The sequence below is a fragment of the Staurois parvus genome, unplaced genomic scaffold (assembly GCF_062004578.1).
Source record: "Staurois parvus isolate SC_StPar_1 unplaced genomic scaffold, SC_StPar_1.0 ptg000049l, whole genome shotgun sequence".
Classification (NCBI taxonomy): Eukaryota; Metazoa; Chordata; class Amphibia; order Anura; family Ranidae; genus Staurois; species Staurois parvus.
This window is the reverse complement of record NW_028317845.1, coordinates 1,073,270-1,094,514: the sequence shown is the minus strand read 5'-3', so window position 1 is coordinate 1,094,514 and position 21,245 is coordinate 1,073,270. Positions and strand designations below refer to the sequence as shown.

The window sequence follows — 21,245 nt, the reverse complement described above, 5'->3', positions numbered from 1 at the left end:
AGAAAAAGCAAGCAAGAGAGACAGCAAAGCATGAGGCACCCAGTGCTGTATATCTACACGCACCTGCTTTGGAGAGTCAGGAGTCACATTGCAAGGGGACACTCTGGGTTTGCTGTGTCTCCTGCAGGACAGAGAGCAATGCAGTCAGGAGGATCCCACTGACACCAAAGCCCAATGGTTAAAACACAAGCAGGTACAATGCATACAAGCAATGTTGAAGAGACTCAACATGAGAGATAAGTTCTACTGTCTACAGATATGCAAGTAATGCCATAACATGCACTCTTACCCTCAATTGTAACCTATAGGGCCATCTGCCTTGCCTCTTGGTATTCATCTAACTAGCCCTGAATTGTAAAATAATCTTACACCACTACAAGTCTACATCAAGAGTGTAATCATACAGATTACCTTGATGTGGTTACAGGACAATCCTAGTTGCCATTTTAAATGGTCCGGCTTGCAGCACAGTTGTCTTAAGCAAAAAGACTGCTCACCCTGCAAACTGAAGGTACCATTTCGCTTTTCTTTTTAAACCACATCACATCATCTTACTAATCAGGGAGGCAAAATCAAGAGCTGGGTGTGGAAACCCTTTAAACGAAACTATTATAGCAGGGACAGGTTATGCTAATAAAAAGGGCAACGCTACCCAAAACAAACATTTCAGTTTTGCAAGGATGCTATAAAACATGCAGCCTGGTATCTCACTGGCATGGTATTTATACATGGTAATTCTTCAGTAAATCATTTCAAAGCACTACAATGGAAGTCAAAAGGCATTTCTGAAAGAGTTATAGCCCAGTTTTTACAATCTGATTGCTCAAAATTTGGAAAAGATCAAAACCACAGAGAACACATTAGTATGGACTATTTGAAGTCTTCCAAAACTGGTACAAAATGGCTATCAGTATGACTGGAATCAGATTTCTGGGAGGATATTGGCATCAGAATCACCTACCCTGGCCATTACATGCCAAATGACGATGCTATTCTCTCCTGATAGAGTGCTCCGTAACGTAGAATAAATTACTGGAAAAACCACAGCCAAGAGAGTAACCTCTTCAATAAGGTTTGTGGGAGACAAATTACTACTGCTTGGAAATCTGATCACGGAGGTCTCCAAAACATTCAATAAGCTTTAGATAGTTCAGGTTACGGATGACCACACATAGCAAATATCAGTTTTGGATGGAATTACTTTTGGTTAGTAGTTAGTAAAGAAATTGCAAATAATTTTGCTTAGCTACTAGCCATTAAACCAATTCAAATTGTCATTTCATGTTAAATCTTCAGGGGTCTTCGACTTTCAGCCAAACATTGGAAAAAACCCTGCATTCAATCAGAAATATGGGCCAGCTACTCAACTGCTCCTGAGCCTTCTTTTTCAATTAATTTCTGTGCAGGAGCTGGATGGCACTGAGGGAATAGACTGTGATCGCTTTCAGTCTCAGCTCTGCTGTTCTTTCAGCCTAAGAAACAGTTGCTTGTTTGGGACAAGACTCAAGCTGGCCAACATTGTTGGGTAATTGCAGAATTTACATTTTTACTGCAGCACACAAAACAAAAGCTGGATGTCACAGATGGGCAATTATAGAAAAAGAGACAGGGGTACAACTGGGGGAATTAATTGTGGAGAAGGATCTGGGGGTTCTGGTAGATCACAAGCTTAATAATGGCATGCAATGCCAAACTACGGCTTCTAAAGCGAGCAAAATCCTCTCTTGTATTAAAAGAGGTATAGACTCCAGAGAGAGAGATATCATATTACCCCTGTACAAATCATTAGTAACACCTCATCTGGAATATGCAGTTCAGTTTTGGGCACCAATTCACAAAAAGAACATTGGGGAACTGGAGAAAGTACACAGGAGGGCAACCAAACTGATAAGAGGCATGGAGGAACTCCGCTATGAGGGAAGATTAGATGAACTGAATTTATTCTCTCCTGAGCAGAGAAGATTAAGGGGGGATATGATCAACATGTATAAATACATCAGTGGTTCATATAGTGAACTTGGTGTAGAGCTATTCAGCCTGAGGTCATCACAGAGGACAAGGGGGCACTCTTTACGTCTGGAGGAAAAGAAATGTAATCTCCAAACACGGAAAGGTTTCTTCACAGTGAGAACTGTGAAAATGTGGAATAGGCTCCCTCAAGAGTTGGTTCTGGCCAGCTCAGTGGATTGCTTCAAAAAAAAAAAAAAAAAAAAAAAAAAAAAAGGCCTGGATTCTTTCTTGGATACACAAAATATAACTGGATACTAACATTTATAGGTAAAGTTGATCCAGGGAATATCTGATTGCCTCTCGGGGGATCAGGAAGGAATTATTTTCCCTGCAGGAGCAAATTGGATCGTGCTTTGCTGGGTTTTTTTTGCCTTCCTCTGGATCAACTGTGGGTATAGGATTAAAACTTTTTTTTTTTCTATGGTTGAACTGGATGGACTGATGTCTTTTTTCAGCCAGACTAACTATATGTAACCCTTCACCATATGCATTTTTTTACACTTACAAAGTAATGCGTTATTTATGTTGAAACTACGGGGTAAAATTAACAAAGAATAATGTAAAAGAAAAAGGGGCTGAAAATCTCAGGAGCACTAACCAGTCACATACACATCAGAGCCAAGTACTGACCTGTCATATGGTGGCCTTTTGATGCTGGTGTCTCGTACATAGTCCATCAGTTGCTTCTGTGTTCGACCGCTTTTAAAAAAAAAAAAAAAAAAAAGATAAGTTATGAAATAAATCTTCAGAGCTAAGCAAACACTATCTATGACCTTTCCTTCAGTACAAAATAAAGACATTATAGATGGACGTCTCTGTTCAGGATGGAATGGGGCAGGCTGCATCTCACCTATTGAGTCTAAACCAGTGTTTCTCAACCTTTTTTTCAGTCATGGCACCCTTTGAAAGTATATTCAGTCTCAAGGCACCCCATTCTAAGGCTAGGTTCACACCACTGCGTGTGGTTGCGGGTATTGCGGCTGTTCCTGCACCCGCAGCTAAAACATGCTGCTCTTTACAGGTGCATGGGGCTGCCATTCATTCTTAATGGCACCCCCATGCATCTAAAAATTCAAATGAATGAGCCGTCATGCCTTAGCAAATGCGGCCAAAAACCAGCAATAATGGGAACCTAACCCAAGAGCTCATTCATACATGAGGTTGGGGGATGGTAAAACAATATGGTCAAGCCATATTTTTACCACCCCCAACTACTCTCCCTTTACTTGCAGAGGCAGTAGCCAGGGTTGTACACATGCTGTAGCCACAATGCTTTGTGGTTATGGCAGGAAGTATCCCCCTGTTGTGTTTGGCAGGCATTGCTGATGAATGGGGCCACGCTGCAACCAAGTGCACTGCATGCGGTTGCAGCACAGTGGTACTGCATTTAGGGGGCTAAAACATGTGGTGAGGAGGTGACAGATCGTCTCCTCTCCACCTGTCAAATGCCTCTGCAAAGTGATCCGAGCATGAATTGCTTTTCAGAGTAGCAACATGCCTTACTACTAGTGTAAATGAGCCCTGAAAAAAACAGTCCTGCTAGCCTAAAAAAGCATCTCTGACCGTAGAGAGTGTAGGGGTCAGGAACACACATACTGGATATGTACATATAGCATTTTTTTTTTTTTTTTTTAATGCAGATCTACTGGCCTGCCTGATTCAGACACCTTCTCACCTGGCAGACTTTGAATTTCATGTGCGGAATCCCCCACTGGCCAGAAAATTGATTTAGAAAGTCCTGCACTGTAGGAGGACACAGAGGTCAGCAGTCTGGAAGAATATATATATATATATCCTAAGCTACAACGGCAGAGCAGTGGGAGACATCACATCCCAGAAAGCTGTGTGGGCACCCAGACAGCCCCTTAGCAACAAATGATGATGTAATTGGTTGCTAGGATGTGGGCAGGCGGTCAGTACAGCTTTCTGAGTGCCTGTAGTAGCTGCTTGCATGTTTGAGAGAGTGGACTGGCACCCTTGTAATTAAAAAAAAAAAAAAAAGGCTTAACTGGTGGAGAGTTTAATCTTTTACTAGATGCCGGCTTAGTTGGGGAAGTTATTAGTGATTTTGTCACAGCACCCCAGTTGAGAAACGCTGGTCTAAACAGCTGTATGGTAGTTCAGCAGTTATCTTCTTATATGCAGGAAAATTCAAAGCATGCAGTAAATCTTCCTGAGAAGTTGGGCAGCTTATTGCCACTGGCATTCACTTTTTCCTCATCCCCTTATTAAGTAAGGAGCAAATGCTTCAGTACCCGATAGCACTGTTAATAAACAAATCAGATCTGTATGTCATGGCTGTATCAGATTAACGCTAGGCATCAATGCTGTTAGTAAAAAATAAATGTCATGCCCCACACAGAAACTGAGCCCCTCTAAGCTCTAAACATGAAAACAATAAATAAAATAATTCAATTAAATTGAGGGGTGTTCAAGTCAAACTAGAACTTTTGAACTTATATAATAAAAGAATATTTCAAGGAGTGGAAACTGTATTTATTTTTCAAAATACTCCCCTTCTACATTTATACAATTATTCCAGCATTTAACGAATGCCTGGAAAGTTTCAGCATAGAAAGATTTGTCAGTATGCGTGAACCATCCTAGGACAGCCTGCTTCACTTCGACATCAGTTCTGAAATGCTGACCTCCGAGAATCTTTTAGGGGTCCAAACCAGTAGAAATCACTTGGAGCAAGGTTTAGGTTGTAAATGAGATGTGGCAATACCTCCCAGACGAGTTACTGTGTTATGGCTTTCATGCATAAAAATCCGTAAGTTATATCAGAATATAACTCAATGAGACACTTCAAATAGACAGATTGTCTCCCAAGCCTCCTTTAACAATAGACCATTTAAACAAGAGACACTAACAATTGTTGACCAACCAGGTGGCCACACAAGGACAAGGTAATGTTAACCAAATGCTATGTTGACTGAGTCTGAATGTCCTATTCAACTCTCAGAATTGATAAAAAGATAATGGTTTCACACAGCCCTGATCAGAAACAAACTGGCCAGAATTGATCAAAAGACTTCTAGATGTCATAAATGTTCATTGTGAAGACACATCAGATATGTACCTGGATTGTAAGAGAAATAAAATGTAAAGACGATGAGAGACCATGAGGTTAGTTCTCCCCAAACAACCTTATTAACCAAGTTTAAAGCTTCCAATACATTTTTACAATTGTTAAATGAGACAAGAAGATGAAACGTGTCGGGAACTTTAACACTCATTATCAACGGAGAGTCAAATATCTGCTGGGATATCAACTGAGTGTTTGCCAATGAGCCACATAGACAACAGCCCTCTCAAGGATGAATATATCAAGCCACACTTACAACCCTCAGGTGTTTACACAGACCAAAAAATTCTTCCATTCAAATGCAAGAGCCAAAACTCAACTAAGCAATATACTCAGCTGTATGGAGGTTTTCTGTTTTTCCACAAATAATTTTATTTGACCAGAGAACAAGGAGTGAGTTTTGACTTGCTTAAAAGAAGGTGTTTGGTCTCTTGGTTGTGAAGTGGGACTTGTGCTGGCGATGCAGAACCCTGTGTGGCAGAGGGAGCTTGATCTTTGAGTCGTGGAACTGCTTGATGGCATGTATCACCTCAACCTTCATGATCTGAATAGCATGGGCACGAGCACGATGGTGGGCACCCATGTCGCGGCAGCACTGTGTCACAGCACCAGCTGTAGTCAAGTCTCTATACTCTCTCTACATATTGTGTGTTCCACTATGGAAATCATAGCGCAGCCAGATGCCAAAGTTCTTCACTTTTAATGGTGATTTCTCAAAAACTTGTCCACAGTATGCAATCTTTCCAGATGCCTTCTTTATCTTTTTTAGTTGAGAAACAAAATACCAAAAACGAGACTTTGCAACAACATGGTTGGGTGCGAAAATTTGCATACGGTAAAGAGGTGGAACAGGTGCCTTAGCAGTAGGCAGACTGCGCCCTTTGACTTTGTACTCCCTTAGAGTGCCTGACGCCTTCATGCAGCCTCGATCCCTGCCGCCAAGCAAAAGGAAGTTGAGAGCAGCTGTATGGAGGGTTTAAACAGACATATATATATCTAAATATATCTACATATAGATCATTCCTTTTCTTGATATGGTCAAAGGATAAAACCACATCCATTTCTCAACTACAAAATCACATCAAGTATTAACCAATATCAACCAGTTTCCAAAACGTATGCTATGGATGGTGATTATAGGTAGATGATTTACTAACAATACGTACCTACATATCAGAGTGCACAAAGATATGAGGTATATGATATGATGGACTGAAATAACATGTGCATAATCTGATAAAGTACCATGATGAATTACAGAAATATTCTCCTTAATAGCAACCATTTTCATAATAATTGATAACTGCAGAGATATAATTCTCATCTATTAAGAATGATTCACAATGTTTAACCCAACGCCAATTTTATCAAGAAGGGGATCTATGAAAGACACTTTAATATTTCATGACATATTTCTTTGAAGCAATACTAATTAAAATTGTACATAAGCAGAAAATCAAATCTTCATTCATGGAACACGATTGCCTCTAGTGGACAGGTAAAAGAACATCTAAAAATAAACCGCGTATTTTGATCGTCCAATCCACAAGTCAATTGATCCCCACAGTATTTATATGGAAGAAGACCTTTTGCTTGGGGAAAAAAAACCCTTTTGCTTACTAAAGAAGATCCTTTTACTTGGCTTACTAAAAAGGAGAACTTTTGCTGGTTGGAGAGACTGTTATTCGCTAAAGAACAACACTTTTCACCTGCCTACTGTTCCATCCAAAAATCTCAAAGAACGCTATCCCTGGGAGTGGTGAGATATTGTGGCCAAAGTATCATACATTTTATGCATATCAAAGTCATTACTAGAACTTTATAACTTTTTATTGAGCTGTAGTGCTGGTACTGTGCATGATGATATAAACTGATAATTATTTTGTCATTGTATAAATCTTGCTGAACCATCAAGACTGGATGATGTATAGGGAAACTGAAGACTAATTTATCGTATTGGGTTGTATTGGTTGTAGAATAGAGGGTTTTTTTTCTCTATATTGGTATGCTGTAAACGCATTGTTCTTAGGACGCATTTGAAGTGTGTCTCAGTTCGTATAATCTCAGAAGTAGTTTTCTGAATTCCCTTCAGCCGCGGGAGTTGTAGGAAAATATACTTAACACTGAAATATATTTTGCAAATCGCCGATAAATCAAGGATTTTGTTATTTTACCTTGCTATTGTATACATTTTAAAACTGACCTACTTGCAGTTTATCGTGGGTTATTCTTTTGATCGTGTGTAGGAAATACAAATCACCAGTAAATTCGTTTCTATTAAAATATAAATATTTTTGTAAATAAATTTATCAAATTGGTGATATTTGTATATTTGGGAAGAAATCACATTGGTAAAAGAATTCAGGAAAATTACATGTGGTAGTATATTTTATCAAGGTGTCTGTATTTAATATTATTTATTAAGTTATTTTGCTGTAACGGCTGGAGGTACTGTGTCATAATTATATCTGGGAGTCAGACACCGCCCATTTCATTATTATTCATAAAGCACCACATTGCTCCAAAGCACTACAACTGTAATGTGCATGTACTGCGGTGAGAAGTGTGTTGTCCTGGAGAAACAGGACGCCCTTGGGATCAAACCAGGCTGTTTTTTTCCGCAAACACGTATGCACATCACTCGGAAAATGACAGTAATATTCACTGTTGATAGTGGCACAACGGAGTAGAAAATCTACATGAATAACACCACGTTTGTCCCAGAAAACACTTGCCATCACTTTAACTGCAGATGCAATTGTTGAAAATTTTTTTGGTGGTGGTGAGTCCGCATGCTTACACTGCTTTGATGCTTGTTTCGATTCCGAAGTGAAATGATGTGCCTAGGTTTCGTCACATGTAATGATGGGATCCAAAAAAAAACAAAAAAAACCAACTGCCTTCCCTGTCAAAACGCTCCTTCAATGCAGTGCAGACTTCAACTCTTCTGTGCTGGTCAAAAGCAGAAAGCGGTCTTGGTACCCAAAGTGTGCTAATTTTTTGGAAAATGTTCTTGAATGATTGTGTTCACTGTTTTCACAGAAATATTGGTATCTTGTGCAATTTCAGGACAGGTTATGCGTTGCTTATCCAGGATCAAGAGTTCCATGCACTGAATGTTCACAAGAATGACTGCTGTGGGCTGGAAACCACCACAGCCAGGATTGTCACTGACGGAGGTACGGCCATCTTTGAAACGTTTACACCATTCAAATGTCCTACTGTGGCTAAGTGTCTCATCACCATACTGTGCTTTAAGTCTTCTGTAGATAGATCATCAGGTTATGCCTTCGTTCACAAAAAACTTCATCACCATACACTGTTCTATGCATACACCAACAGTGTTGTCTGCCATTTTGATTACCGGTCTCTGGACTGGCCAATGACATGTGCGCTGCCTATCAGTACTATGACACACTTACTACTGCATGTAGCACTGCCACGCTAACATCCCTTTTTATACTTGTAAAATTAAAAGTCCCATTTGACTTGAACGCTCCTCGTAGCTCTTTAAGGGCAGTTTGGGGTGAAAATTCCTTATATGATGCTCAGGCAATGACCAGGACTTATGGGCAGCCTGGTGGGAAAGTCCTTGTGCAAAACAGTCAATCATTTCCTATTCTCACTAAGAACGTTCATGTCTGCTAAATAAACAACTCAAGCAATGGTATTAAAAAAAAAACACATTATCAGGAGGACACTTGCTAGGCTTTATGTTACAAGTGAAAACACAGCTATAGAAAAGCTGGTTAAAAAAAAAAAGCATATATTTACCTGTACCGAAACGAGGAACCCCGGCTTAGAAGAACTGGCTTGGATTTTGGCTTAGGCTGATCCTGGAGTCGAAAGAAGCTGTGATACTCAACACATATTTTCCAGAACCTCTTACACATATCCCGGCTAGGGAGAAGGAACTCTAGGGCATCCTGATAGGGTCCCTAGATGAAAGGATGGGTAAGAAATAGACACACTTTGTAGAAAGGACACCAATATATAATGGCAGCAAAATAAAATAACCTACTCTCTATGACTTTTAAATTACATTGATTAACCACTTGACCTCCAGAAGGTTTTAACCCCCTTCATTACCAGAATTTTTTTTTGCTATTCAGCACTGTGCTACTGGCAATAGCATGGTCATGCAACACTGTACGCAAATTCTTCTTTTTCACACCATTTTTTTTTTTTTGGTGATATTTGCTCACCACTGTTTTTCTTGCGATATAAACAAAAAAAGACTGAAAATATTGAAAAGGAAAATGTTATAAAATGTTTAAAAAAGAAGTTATGAAACACGGCCAATAAAAAAATAAAAAAAAAAATAAAATATCAAATTACGTCATAATTTAGGCCAAAATGTATTCTGTTACGTCTTTGGTAAAGAAAAAATCCCAATAATTGTATATTAATTGGTTTGTGCGAAAGTTATAGCGTCTACAAACTTATGTTACATATACTGGAATTTACGCAGCTATAGACGCTATACTGGAATGGCAGCTATCAAGGACTGGCACTTACAGACACTTTCTGGGAGGGTCACTAACGGACATTGACATCGCTAGTGACACTAATACAGTGATCAATGATAATACTGTACACTGCCAGTGTACTGACACTGGCTGGGGAAATCAAGGGGTTAACTGTGTGCCTAACAATGTGTGCTGCTTTTTCTTTAATATCTGCCTGTATTTTTTCCTTCCTGCAAGAAACCACCAGATCACGATTAACAGTACACAGAACCCTGTGTGCGAATGGCCACAGTCGATCAGCTGACTTCAGCCAAACTTATTGGTTGAAATAGTCTTGCCAACTTGTGCTCGTGTCCAATCACAGCACGGATCAGCAGGGGCACGCACGCCCTAAACCCAGAAGCAATTATTTAACTTTCCTTACTTTGATTGTTTAGCTGGAGTGTCTGGAAATTACGTAGTTTTTCTGAAACAGATTTTTGAAGAACTTTTAGGGAATAAAGTCAAAGTATATAATCCAGCTGTTAACAGTACTCATGAAAGAGGTGCAAGGGGCAAAGAAACTCCAATACTCAGACACGTAATTAACAATTGTCTACTGATAAAAGATTAGAAGCTAGAAGTTTATAAACAATAATGTGTATAGGTGTCTGTACATCAGGAGGAATCTCCTTGCAATTCATCATCCTAGGTAAGAACAAATTTAGGATCAGGTGTAAAAAAAAAAACCCTCTACTGATGGTAGCCAATACATCATCCCAATACTGGAAAATATTTGGACACCTGAACAGCACATGCAAGAGGTCTCCCGGGGACAGCACACTTCCTGTACAATTGGGATTAGATCTGCACTGATATTGACTAAGCTATTGTGGGGTGTATTTTAAGTTCCTTAACCACTTCCCGACAGTCCTATAGCAGAAGTACTGCTACAGGGTGGCAGGTATGCGCAAAATCCCGTATATATATACATATACACACACGGGATTTCGCATTTCCGGGTAGGGGTGCGCGAGCTCCCTACCTGCGCTGCTATTGGCTCATCGGCATGTCAATCACTGGATCCCGGCCACGGATTCTCGGCTGGTACTCGCTGATAGTCGGCGGAGCTGACAGGGGAGAGGTCTGTATATAAACACAGATCTCTCTGCTGCCAGCACGAACAGGCTGCTTTGTATTGCTCTGCACAGCAACCCCAGATGTTAACGCAGGGGTGGGCAAACTTTTTGACTTGAGGGCCGCAATGGGTTCATATATTGGACCCGGGGGCCGGACCAAGAGTAGATGAATGATGTGTATGTGTCATCCATAGTAAGTATAGTAATATTCCCCCATAGTAAGCATAGTAATTCATCCCCCCTATAGTAATTCATCCCCCCTATAGTAATTCATCCCCCCTATAGTAATTCATCCCCCCTATAGTAATTCATCCCCCATATAGTAATTCATCCCCCATATAGCAATTCATCCCCCATATAGCAATTCATCCCCCATATAGCAATTCATCCCCCATATAGTAATTCATCCCCCATAGTAATTCATCCCCCATATAGTAATTCATCCCCCATATAGTAATTCATCCCCCATATAGTAATTCATCCCCCATATAGTAATTCATCCCCCATATAGTAATTCATCCCCCATATAGTAATTCATCCCCATATAGCAATTCATCCCCCATATAGCAATTCATCCCCCATATAGCAATTCATCCCCCATATAGCAATTCATCCCCCATATAGTAATTCATCCCCCATATAGTAATTCATCCCCCATATAGTAATTCATCCCCCATATAGTAATTCATCCCCCATATAGTAATTCATCCCCCATAGTAATTAATCCCCCATATAGTAATTCATCCCCCATATTAATTCATCCCCCATATTAAGTCTCCCCAAGTGTCAATTCACTTACCTTTGCTCCGCGCGTTCCTCTCGCCGTGTTCCCGCGCCGTTCCAGTGTAGCATGAAAATCTGTTTCCTATGAGGATCTGTCCCCCTCGACGTATCTGCGCATGTGCCAGTTTCAGGCATTAGCAGCCGATTGGCGATCTCCGGCACATGCGCAGATACGTCGAGGGGGACAGATCCTCATAGGAGACAGATTTTCATGCTACACCGGTCTTCAGAGCGGACTGTGAGAGGAGCCTAGCGGGAGCCTAGCTCCGCGGGCTGTATACGGCCCGGGGGCCGTAGTTTGCCCATTGCTGTGTTAACCCCTTCTTACCCAGTGTCAGTACAGTGCTTTTAAGTGTCACTAGGAATGTCAGTGGCAGTTTCCTCCCAGTGTCAAAATGCCCACTGCAGTCCTGCAACAAGTCGCTCATCGCCACCATTACTAGTAAAAATAAACAAATAGGTTTGGCACAGCTGCATCACCTGGAGCAAGGGTGGATTTATCTCAGTTGATGGTGAGACCGGAGAAGAACCAAAATGTATTAAAATTCAATATAAGGGAAAGTCAATGGGTGCAAAAACCAAAGAAAAAGAAAATAGGCTGCACACCTAAAAGGCTAACCTCAACTGCATATTTATTTATAAAAGCACAGTAAAAACATTGCATCTTCCTGTGACAGACACTCACCGGTGACTAGGAGTGTCCCCTAGGTACTAGTCACACTTATATCTCCCCAGTGGAAAACCCAACTGCCCCCCCCATACACACACACAACACAAAAACCAAACCCCCCTTCAAAAAAAAAAAAAAAAAAAGGGACAGACAAAAACAGAAAGACACCCCCTATGATGGCTAATGTGCTCCTTCCACAATGACCCCCCCCAGGACCCCACCCACGCAACCTCCCTAAGGGGAGAGAAAGGAGCGGAGGTGAACCACTGATCCTATAATCGCCCCCCTACCTTCCAGATCCCGCTAGATGATATGTCCTATTTAGTAATACACCTATGTGTGAACCTGGAATAAATCAGGGAGTATAAACCAGACAGTAAAAAAGACACAACCTAACTGCATATATAACAACCCAATAAAAGGCCTGAGGGTAATGTATGTAATATATAGGGCAACAGCCTCATAGTTCGATCCAACAATCAAGTACATGTATTCAGGTATAGTCTGGTGTGACCAGACCAAGTGCAAAAGAGGGTGTCCCCATAGTGTAATCCAGTAGTAAAGTCCACTGTGACCAAAAATGTTACCAAAATCAAACGATGTGTAGTCACAGGCAGCTGCAGTTGTAATCCGGCTAATTGCTGAGCAGTACCGGTACTGTATATGGGATACGAGCCTCTGAATGGAATTCAGTCAACATATAGGACACAACACAGCCAGCAGATGTAATTCAGCAGTGAATAGGAGTACCTGCCACAGCAACTTCAATGTGTGTGACCCGTCCAGCCTGTGCAACCTGCAAAGCTGATATGACCTTGGTGACAACACAGGGTCACCAGTACGCACGATGTGTCAAGGTCTTTGTAGGTGAAACTGCGGCTGACAGTCCCGATGTAGTAACGAGATCCGGTGGAGGCTCCTGCTGTGATCCCAGAATAGCTTCCGGCTAAGCAATTTGGACAAGTCGTCGTGTCCGTACTAGTGAAGTTCTGTTAGGGTCCAGTGGAACACCATGTGGTATGGAGATGGCGTGGGGAGATGGAGGGGATGAGTAACCACACGTTTCATCCTGCCTATGTCCAGGACTTCTTCAGATCACGGACACAACAACTTGTCCAAATTGCTTAGCCGGCAGCTATAAATAAATATGTCGTTGAGGTTAGTGTTTTAGGTGTGCAGCCTATCTTCTTTTTCCTTTGTTTTTGCAGTATGTTTTAGGTAGCACCCTTCCAGACTACTCTGGTGGCACCTCATCATTCTTTTTTGTATTTCTGTGGACTCCCTAGCTTTCCCCATATTTTCCCCCCTTCTATTAAAGTCAATGGGTGCTCGGCGTCTCCAAAATACAGTTTGTTGTCCTCATGGCATCTCTGCCAAGTTTCCTGCTCCAGAGGTAAAAATCTAGAGAGCTTAGTATTAATTTGGGGTTTCATATAAAAGTTGTACCCATTTCTTGAAATTAGACACCAAGCCAAACTCATCCAATAACCCTCTCAAGAGAGGTCCCACTTACTGCAATCAAAAGCCTTAGTGGTGCCAAAGAAAGGTATTTGTTATGATCAGAAAAGAGGCAGTAAAACCGGTTATAACTGACCTAAAGGATCTTATTATGGGACTTTGCCATATCATGTGAAAAAAAAAAAAAAAAAAAGGTCCTAACAGCAGAGCGGGGAATTTTCCACATTTCTAGTCTAGATGGTATAAAATATATATACGGTATAAGAATTTTGAATTGATTAGTCTCTATAAGAAATGAGCATGATAATATACGGTCCTATAATATCCGCCAAGCAACCTCTGGAAGATTGTATATATCCTCCAGCCATTAACTTTTAATTAGGTAAGATTTTAATTTCTAAAAGCTTAAAATGGAGCACAGGTTTCCCTTACTGAACTACAGTAATATATTCTATATAATTATAACCTGTAATATCTATTTTTACAAAGTTAATTGCAGAATAAGTGATCATATATATTACTTTAAGTGAAATCAAGGGTCAGTTTTCAGAGGGGAAAGGAATATTTGATAATCAGATAATTGAGTAGCTGTAGGCGTTCATTTAATCAAGTTGGTATGGGAGGAGTATAAATAATGTCACCGTAAAGCTGAGTGTGTACCACTGGGGGTTCTAAGCAATTTTTTCTGTAATGAAAATGCATACAGAGAGGGCATCTTGCATGAATCTGAACATTCCTTATTAAACACTATAGAATTCTAAAGAGATTTAGAATCGTGTATTTCAGTTTGCATTACTAATTATTTTTTTTTCTTTAGACATACATTTTACATTACAATAAGAATAAAGTCTAATTACATGGGCACCTCCCAGAACCCACTTGAGAACAAAACGTGATTAATGCGTGGGCTTATTATGCCACACGAAACACTGACCTAATTTTTATAAAGATTTTTTATGGGTTAATGTGCAAATATTAATACATATTCATTATTTTATAGTTATATTTTCAATTTTTAGATTATTGGGAACTGTGGTATAGAAAAAAAATGGACACTAGTAACTCTATTTTCTCTTTACACAATTTTGTTCAGCCAGTTCTCTTAGCTCAAAGCATACCCCTTTAGAGATGAAAGGGACAATTTCTACAGTACTCACATGGACCTCCGGGTGTAACTTTATTAGGAAACGTCGTCTTTTGAAGCTTAACTTCCGTATTTTTGACCAGTTAAATGTATTAATTTTTGTGTTACCCTGCAAGTCAAAACGGAAAAGTAGTAATGAGTATACGTGAAAAGGGAATAAAATTAATGACACAGAAAAGAAAGCAGTTACCATCAGGCTCTATTTACCTGTGTGACCTAGGATTATATGGGTGTTGCTGTGTGTAGCTATTGATTCTGAATGGCACCCAAATGCACATACAGTGGGAAAAAAATGCCCTTTAGCACACAAAAATGCGTAGATGAAACACTATCTACTGTGGTGTGCCTCATTATGCAAAAAAGTTTTTTCTTGTTCTGAGTTGTTCTGAAGGGTCCAAAGCAACATGCATCAAACACACATACAGTAGATGTTAATAAGGAACAAGTATACAAGACATTTTTGTACAGGCATGTATACACATTTAACCGCATTACAAGGCTGAAGATTATAAATATAATGATCAAGTAAGCATACAGACCAGTGTCCGAAATACAGCTTTCAAGTACGATTATATGACAGTGCTCAACAGGCACACATTGTCACTAAAAACATTTGCCTCTCTGGTAAACCTGCCTGAAATGAACTAATAGAAGCATACACAGCTACTCATGGTTATCTTATAGCTAAATTGTCTCTAGACTGATCATCATAACTAGATGGCAATACTGAATGCAGCAATGCTCTTGTGCACACCTGTGTGTACACTTATTTAATCAGATAAAAGTGTAGTAATCCATGGCGACCTGATTTCAGTCTATCGCTTTTATATGGGGGTGGAGAATATCTGATTACAAAACATTTTATACTAAAAAGGGATTGTAAATGCCCACATTTTTTTAATTCAAAAAACAAACATGTTGTACTTGCTCCTGGTTTTACACAGACCAACTCTGATTCTCCTTTTCTCAGGTCCCTCGCTGGCACTCCTGGCTCCTGAGGCCCTGCTCCTTGCATTGGCTGTGATTGACAGCAGCAGGAGCCAATGGCTTCAGCTGTTGTCTCTGAGACGTTGAGCAGTGAGAGAGCTGAGGGAGCTGCTGCTCTCTTACACATTGCTGATCAAGATCGAAGATCAGGCTCAGGCAAGTATAAGGGGGGGGGGGTGACTGCATGCAGATGTATTTTTTTTTAGCTTAAATGCAGAGAATGCATTAGGTAAAAAAAAAAAAACTTCTGACTTTAGAACCACTTTAATTAAATAAGCCTAAAAAATTAAAGAATCAAAACAGCCTCCAGATTTTTTTTTTTTTTTTTTTTAACAGAAACATTTATTAAGGTGTGTCAGACAAATCAAAGATCATGGTAGTACAATTGGCATTCTGGTACATGATACAATAGCAGTTTTTTACAAAGTTCAACAGTAGCAGTCAATAGTCCAAAGGACCATAAAGGATAATGGAACAGGCAGAGTAGATATACAGCAGGATATGGTCTTTCACATACACCAAGATGTCAAAACAGAAACAGGAAAAACCCACGCTACGCTGTTACAAAATATCAATGGGCAGGAGAACAGGAGAGGGGGTGGGAAATAAATGATCTGGAGAAGGGTCCAACGTAAGGGAGGAAGGGATGCAGGGAAGAAGAAAATATGGAGAGAAAAAGGGGCAAGAAACGTTTTTCACTCGCCTTCTGCCGCCTCCTGACAATAAGCGTTTATCCAAGTAGACCGCATCTTGTCAAATTTCTTTCTACTTTCAGAAGTAATTGTGTAGAGGGATAGAACTGAATCCACAGCCTTTCGCCACGTAAACACAGTGGGAGGTGTGGGCAGTTTCCAACATAACAGGATTTCATGTCTTGCATAAAACAGGCATAGGTAAGAAAATGCTTAGTACATCTATCCACTTCCACATCCTCCATATAATTTAGCAATAAGAGTTTCGGGTCTGTCTTTATAGCCAAATCGCATACATCATTAATCGTGCCAACTGCGGACTCCCAGTATGGACAGATAATAGGACAGGACCACACCATGTGCAGGAACATGCCATTAGAAGTGACGCATCTTGTATGAATAGGGCTCTCCTGGGGGTAGATATTGGCCAAACGTTGGGGAGTGTAATAGCCCCTGTGAAGAAATTTCAATTGTATGAAACGATCTTCAGCAGAAATCATGGAGGTAACATAAGTGGATGCACAAACCTCCCAGTCCTCTTCAGTAAGCTCAGGAACATCTGTATGCCAGCGACTGAAGGTGCGGGTCAACTTAGTATCATGTGCTATAGATAAGTGGAGGTACAGGGAAGACCGTGGCTTTCCAATCACTTTAGATGCCAAACGGCACACAATTGGGTCAGACTCCAGTTAGATAGGCTCAGGGAATTGCACCCTGAGGGCATGCTGTAGTTGCCTGCACACAATCGGGTCAGACTCCAGTTGGATAGGCTCAGGGAATTGCACCCTGAGGGCATGCTGTAGTTGCCAGTATCTAAACCTCATGCTGCTAGGCAAAGAAAAGGTATCTTTAAGGGTGTGGAACGTTAATATTTTCCCAGCATCCATTACCTGTTTAAAAGTTGTTATCCCATGGAAGGCCCACAACTGCAGGTCGAGGAGGGAATAGAGATGAGGGAGCTGCAGATTCCCCCACAAAGGAAAATGAGAAGAAATCTTTAGAGGATCCCTATATATGGCTCTAGCTTAACCCCAAACCTGGATAACTACTTTTATAGGGCCAATAACATTGGGGTGGGCTCTAGGACCCCGAAAACAAGGTTACTGAGAGCTGCATATGAGCACAGTAGGGCTGCCTCGAAGGTCACACCAAGACCACTGCCCAGTAGAATGAACAGAAGTTAGGTGAGGCAAAGTCTCCCCATGACAGAGGCAATTGAAGAGTCGACATAGCCAGGCAAGGGGTACGCCCAGCCCAAACAAATGACGTCACAGTACCATCCAGTTTCTGAAATACTGTTTTGGGAATGATGATTGGGGTGTTACGAAACAGACAAAAATTATTTTTTTAGCATATTAATCTGACCAACTAGGGTTAGAGGAAGGGATTGCCTAATGCCACATTTCCGTGGCAAATGGGTAGCCAAAGGAGTGACATTCTTTTCCAGGTAATCAGCTATTGCCCCCCCCCACCTGGATCTCCAGGTAAGTAATCAACCCAATAGAGTGGTGTCTGCGTATCTGAGCGTGGTACAGAAAGATGAAGCAGAAAGAGTACTGATTTATCCCAGTTGATACGGATTCCCGAAAAACGTGGGTAATGATAGCCAGTGTTGAATAAAAGGGAGGAAGTCGCGTCCGCTAGATACAGAAAGGAGCCATCGACGTAGATGGAAAGTTTTTTCCTCAATGGAGCCCACTACAATACCTCGCACCATAGCATCAGTTCTAAGACGTATGGCAAGGGGCTCTAGGTACTGGGTGAGAGAGGACAACCCTGGGGTGTCCCGCGGTGCAGAGAGAGAGTCCCATTAGTCCTAACCCAGGTACTAGGCATAGTGAATTCGCAACCAGGAGATGAAACGTGAGCCAAACCCAACAGGGACAAGGGTTGCCCAAAGATACTCGCACTCAACTGAGGGAAATGCATTCTCGATGTCCAGTGACACCACTACTCCAGGTCAGTCTGGTGTAGTCAGGTCCATATGGGTATGATGATGTCTAATACGGATATCTGTTGCTCTACCTAGTACATAGCCAGACTGATCAGAGTGGGCCAGAGCCGCAATTACCGCATTGAGGCGATTGGCCAAAATCTTGGAAAGCAGCTACGCATCCGCACTCAGCAGAGAGATGGGACGATAAGAGGAGCAGAGATCAGGGTTTTCCCAGGCTTTGGAATCACAATTACCGCATCACTCATTGACTCTAGAATCACATCTTCCCTCGACCATTTAAGCAACACAGGATGTATACAAGGGAGTAAAGCATCAGCATATTGTTTATAAAATTCCACAGGAATGTCATCAGGGCCAGGAGTCTTACCCGACTGAAGCACACTCAATGCCACCTGAACCTCTTTCCAAAAGTGATAGGGGAATCTAATTTGCCCCGGTACTGAGAAGAACCGGGAAGTCAACCTCAGATAGGTATGCTTGCAATGCACTAGCAGTATAATCTGCCCAAAAGCTTTAAATTGTCTGATAGTAGGAGGCAAATTTTTTGGTTTCTATAGGAGGTAAAGCAATTATTAATCTCCCCAGGACTAGTAAGCAGTTCCCCAGTAGGACCCAGGATTATAGGTATTCTAGCAGGTGCTGTATTGTTCCTTGGCCAACCAAGCCTCCGGATTTTTAGTTTATGTTTATTCAGCTTTTCAATATTAAAATGCACAGCAAAGTAGACAAATATCTTATAGGAGATAGTTTTTATATACAAATAAAAGTAATGGTATGAGCAGTGTTTCTGTGCATTGCTGGGGCAGTCTGACTCTCACTCCTGGCATTGCTTATACACAAGACAAAGAAACACTGTTAGGACATCCCCTGTAGTGCTGAAAACTAAAGGGGGGCCTGTTGATGACAGCCAGGCAACTGAATTAAGTGGCCTGCATTATGTAAGGCATCATACTGCCTAGAAGAAGCCATATAACCAAACCATTAATATTGTCTAACACGGATGCTGGATTTGGGTCTTAAGTCATATTAAACCCTATATTTCTTTTATGCATTTCAAAAGAGGTCCACTTACATTAAAAATGAACTCCAGGTATAGCTTTTATTGCATAGTTATATTGGTACAGCATGGACCAGGTGTTATTATGCACATTCCAAATCTGTGGAACCACTGTGCAAGCAAGACTAGGATGAGACTAGACAAACAAAGAAGAAAGGCTAGCCTCAAACAAAGGGAGACAAAGCTTTTCAAGTATGGAAATTATTGCATAGTTACATTGGTCTAGCTTGGGGAACCATTGTGGAAGTGAAAAATCACAGCAGTAGTCGCCACTAATATAGTGACCCTCATGGTCTTTCCCATCACGTGGTAAGCGGCTGCCCTTCTGCATAGCAAACAGGGGATTTCTTGTTCAGCATGGGTGCCAACCACAGACGCATTGCATTTTTCTCAATTAATGCAAATTGTTCCCTGATTGAATGAGATGGAGAAAGACATCACCTTCCCACCTCATCTAATCAGCAAATAGCTTGAATACCCTAAGAAAAATGCAAGGGTTTCTGTGAATGGCACCCCTGCTGACTGAGCAAGAGACCCCCTGTGGTTAATATGCAGCAGGGAAGCCGCTCTCCATGGGGCCAAGACAGTGATCACTGTAGTGGTGGTGACTACTACAGTGATGCTCTGCTTCCACAGCATTCCTGCCAAGTTGTACCAATGTAACTATGCAGCAAAATCCATACCTGGAATTCAACTTGAAATACTTTGTCTTAATTTTTTTAAATTGTCCTTTCTTCCTTGTTTGACTAGTCCCATAACTGTAGCCCTCACTTTCCTGTTTGTGGATGTCTTCTTTAGCAAGCTGGGTCCACAGAAGGGGCTTTAGCTCTTTATTCCACATGGTACTGTATGTAGCTAACACAGACAACACGGCAGATATATATATATATATATATATATATATATATATACACACATATACACACACACATATATACACACACTCTTCATACTTTTTTTTTTTGTATATTAACTTAAAAATATTACCTGAAAAACCAGTATACCCATATGAGAGACTGACAAATTAATTTTGGCACCTTCCCGGTCAGATGCAAGGTGGAAGCGGGTTCCATACAGGTCAAGTCTTCTAGAAATCTCCAGAATCTGAAAATCAGCATCAGCTGGAGACATGCCACTGCAAGAGAAAATTATACCAACAACACACGTTATAAGAACAAAATACTGATGATATGCCTATATAATTTAACAAAAAAGAAAAAATCCCAAATAATCATAAGGCTTCATTGGTGAATACAGATCCAGTTATTAATATGATCATATAAAATATGAAAATGATACAATATAACTCACATGTGCTCGTGGTGGTATTGCAATATCCGCTCTTCCAGACTGTGCTGTCTCTGTACATAGTGAGTGTTTTTTAGATTCTCCAGATCCACTTTCTGATCGTAATCCCCAACCTCAGCTGTAACAGACATGGATATATGTATAGGTACATGGAATGAAAATCTGAAGTAAAATGAGCAACTGTTATTGTTGAGTCAACAATGATGTGATGGCATAGAAAGTATTTGTGTAACATTTTGCAGGATTTAAAGCACAAGATCTAAGGGCATTAAACATAAATAAATATCCTAACCGACATTTCAAGGTGTCTATTATTTTAGAAAAAAAAAATATTAACCCATCTGTATGACTGATTTAGTTTCAATTTAATAGGGCCTAAAATACCAGTCTAATGAAAGTGCCTTTATTGGCCACTGCAGCAGCATCTTTGTACGGGTAAATGGGAGTTGGCCAGGGCTTAGCTCAGATGTCAGGGGGCACACAAAACCTTTTTTGGATTAATAA

At 40.7% G+C, this 21,245-nt stretch overlaps 1 protein-coding gene and 1 pseudogene across 1 annotated transcript in view; both read right to left on the bottom strand.

The window, feature by feature from the left end:
- The window catches only part of FARP2 (FERM, ARH/RhoGEF and pleckstrin domain protein 2), a 179,005-nt gene that overhangs the window by 90,610 nt on the left and 67,150 nt on the right, over nt 1-21,245 (bottom strand). The window contains 6 exon segments of the mRNA XM_089665638.1: nt 64-121; nt 2,641-2,709; nt 8,873-9,036; nt 14,754-14,849; nt 20,421-20,568; nt 20,745-20,859. Coding sequence (XP_089521764.1) covers nt 64-121; nt 2,641-2,709; nt 8,873-9,036; nt 14,754-14,849; nt 20,421-20,568; nt 20,745-20,859 — 650 coding nt within the window.
- On the bottom strand, nt 5,503-6,031 carry LOC149470250 (large ribosomal subunit protein eL20 pseudogene; annotated as a pseudogene).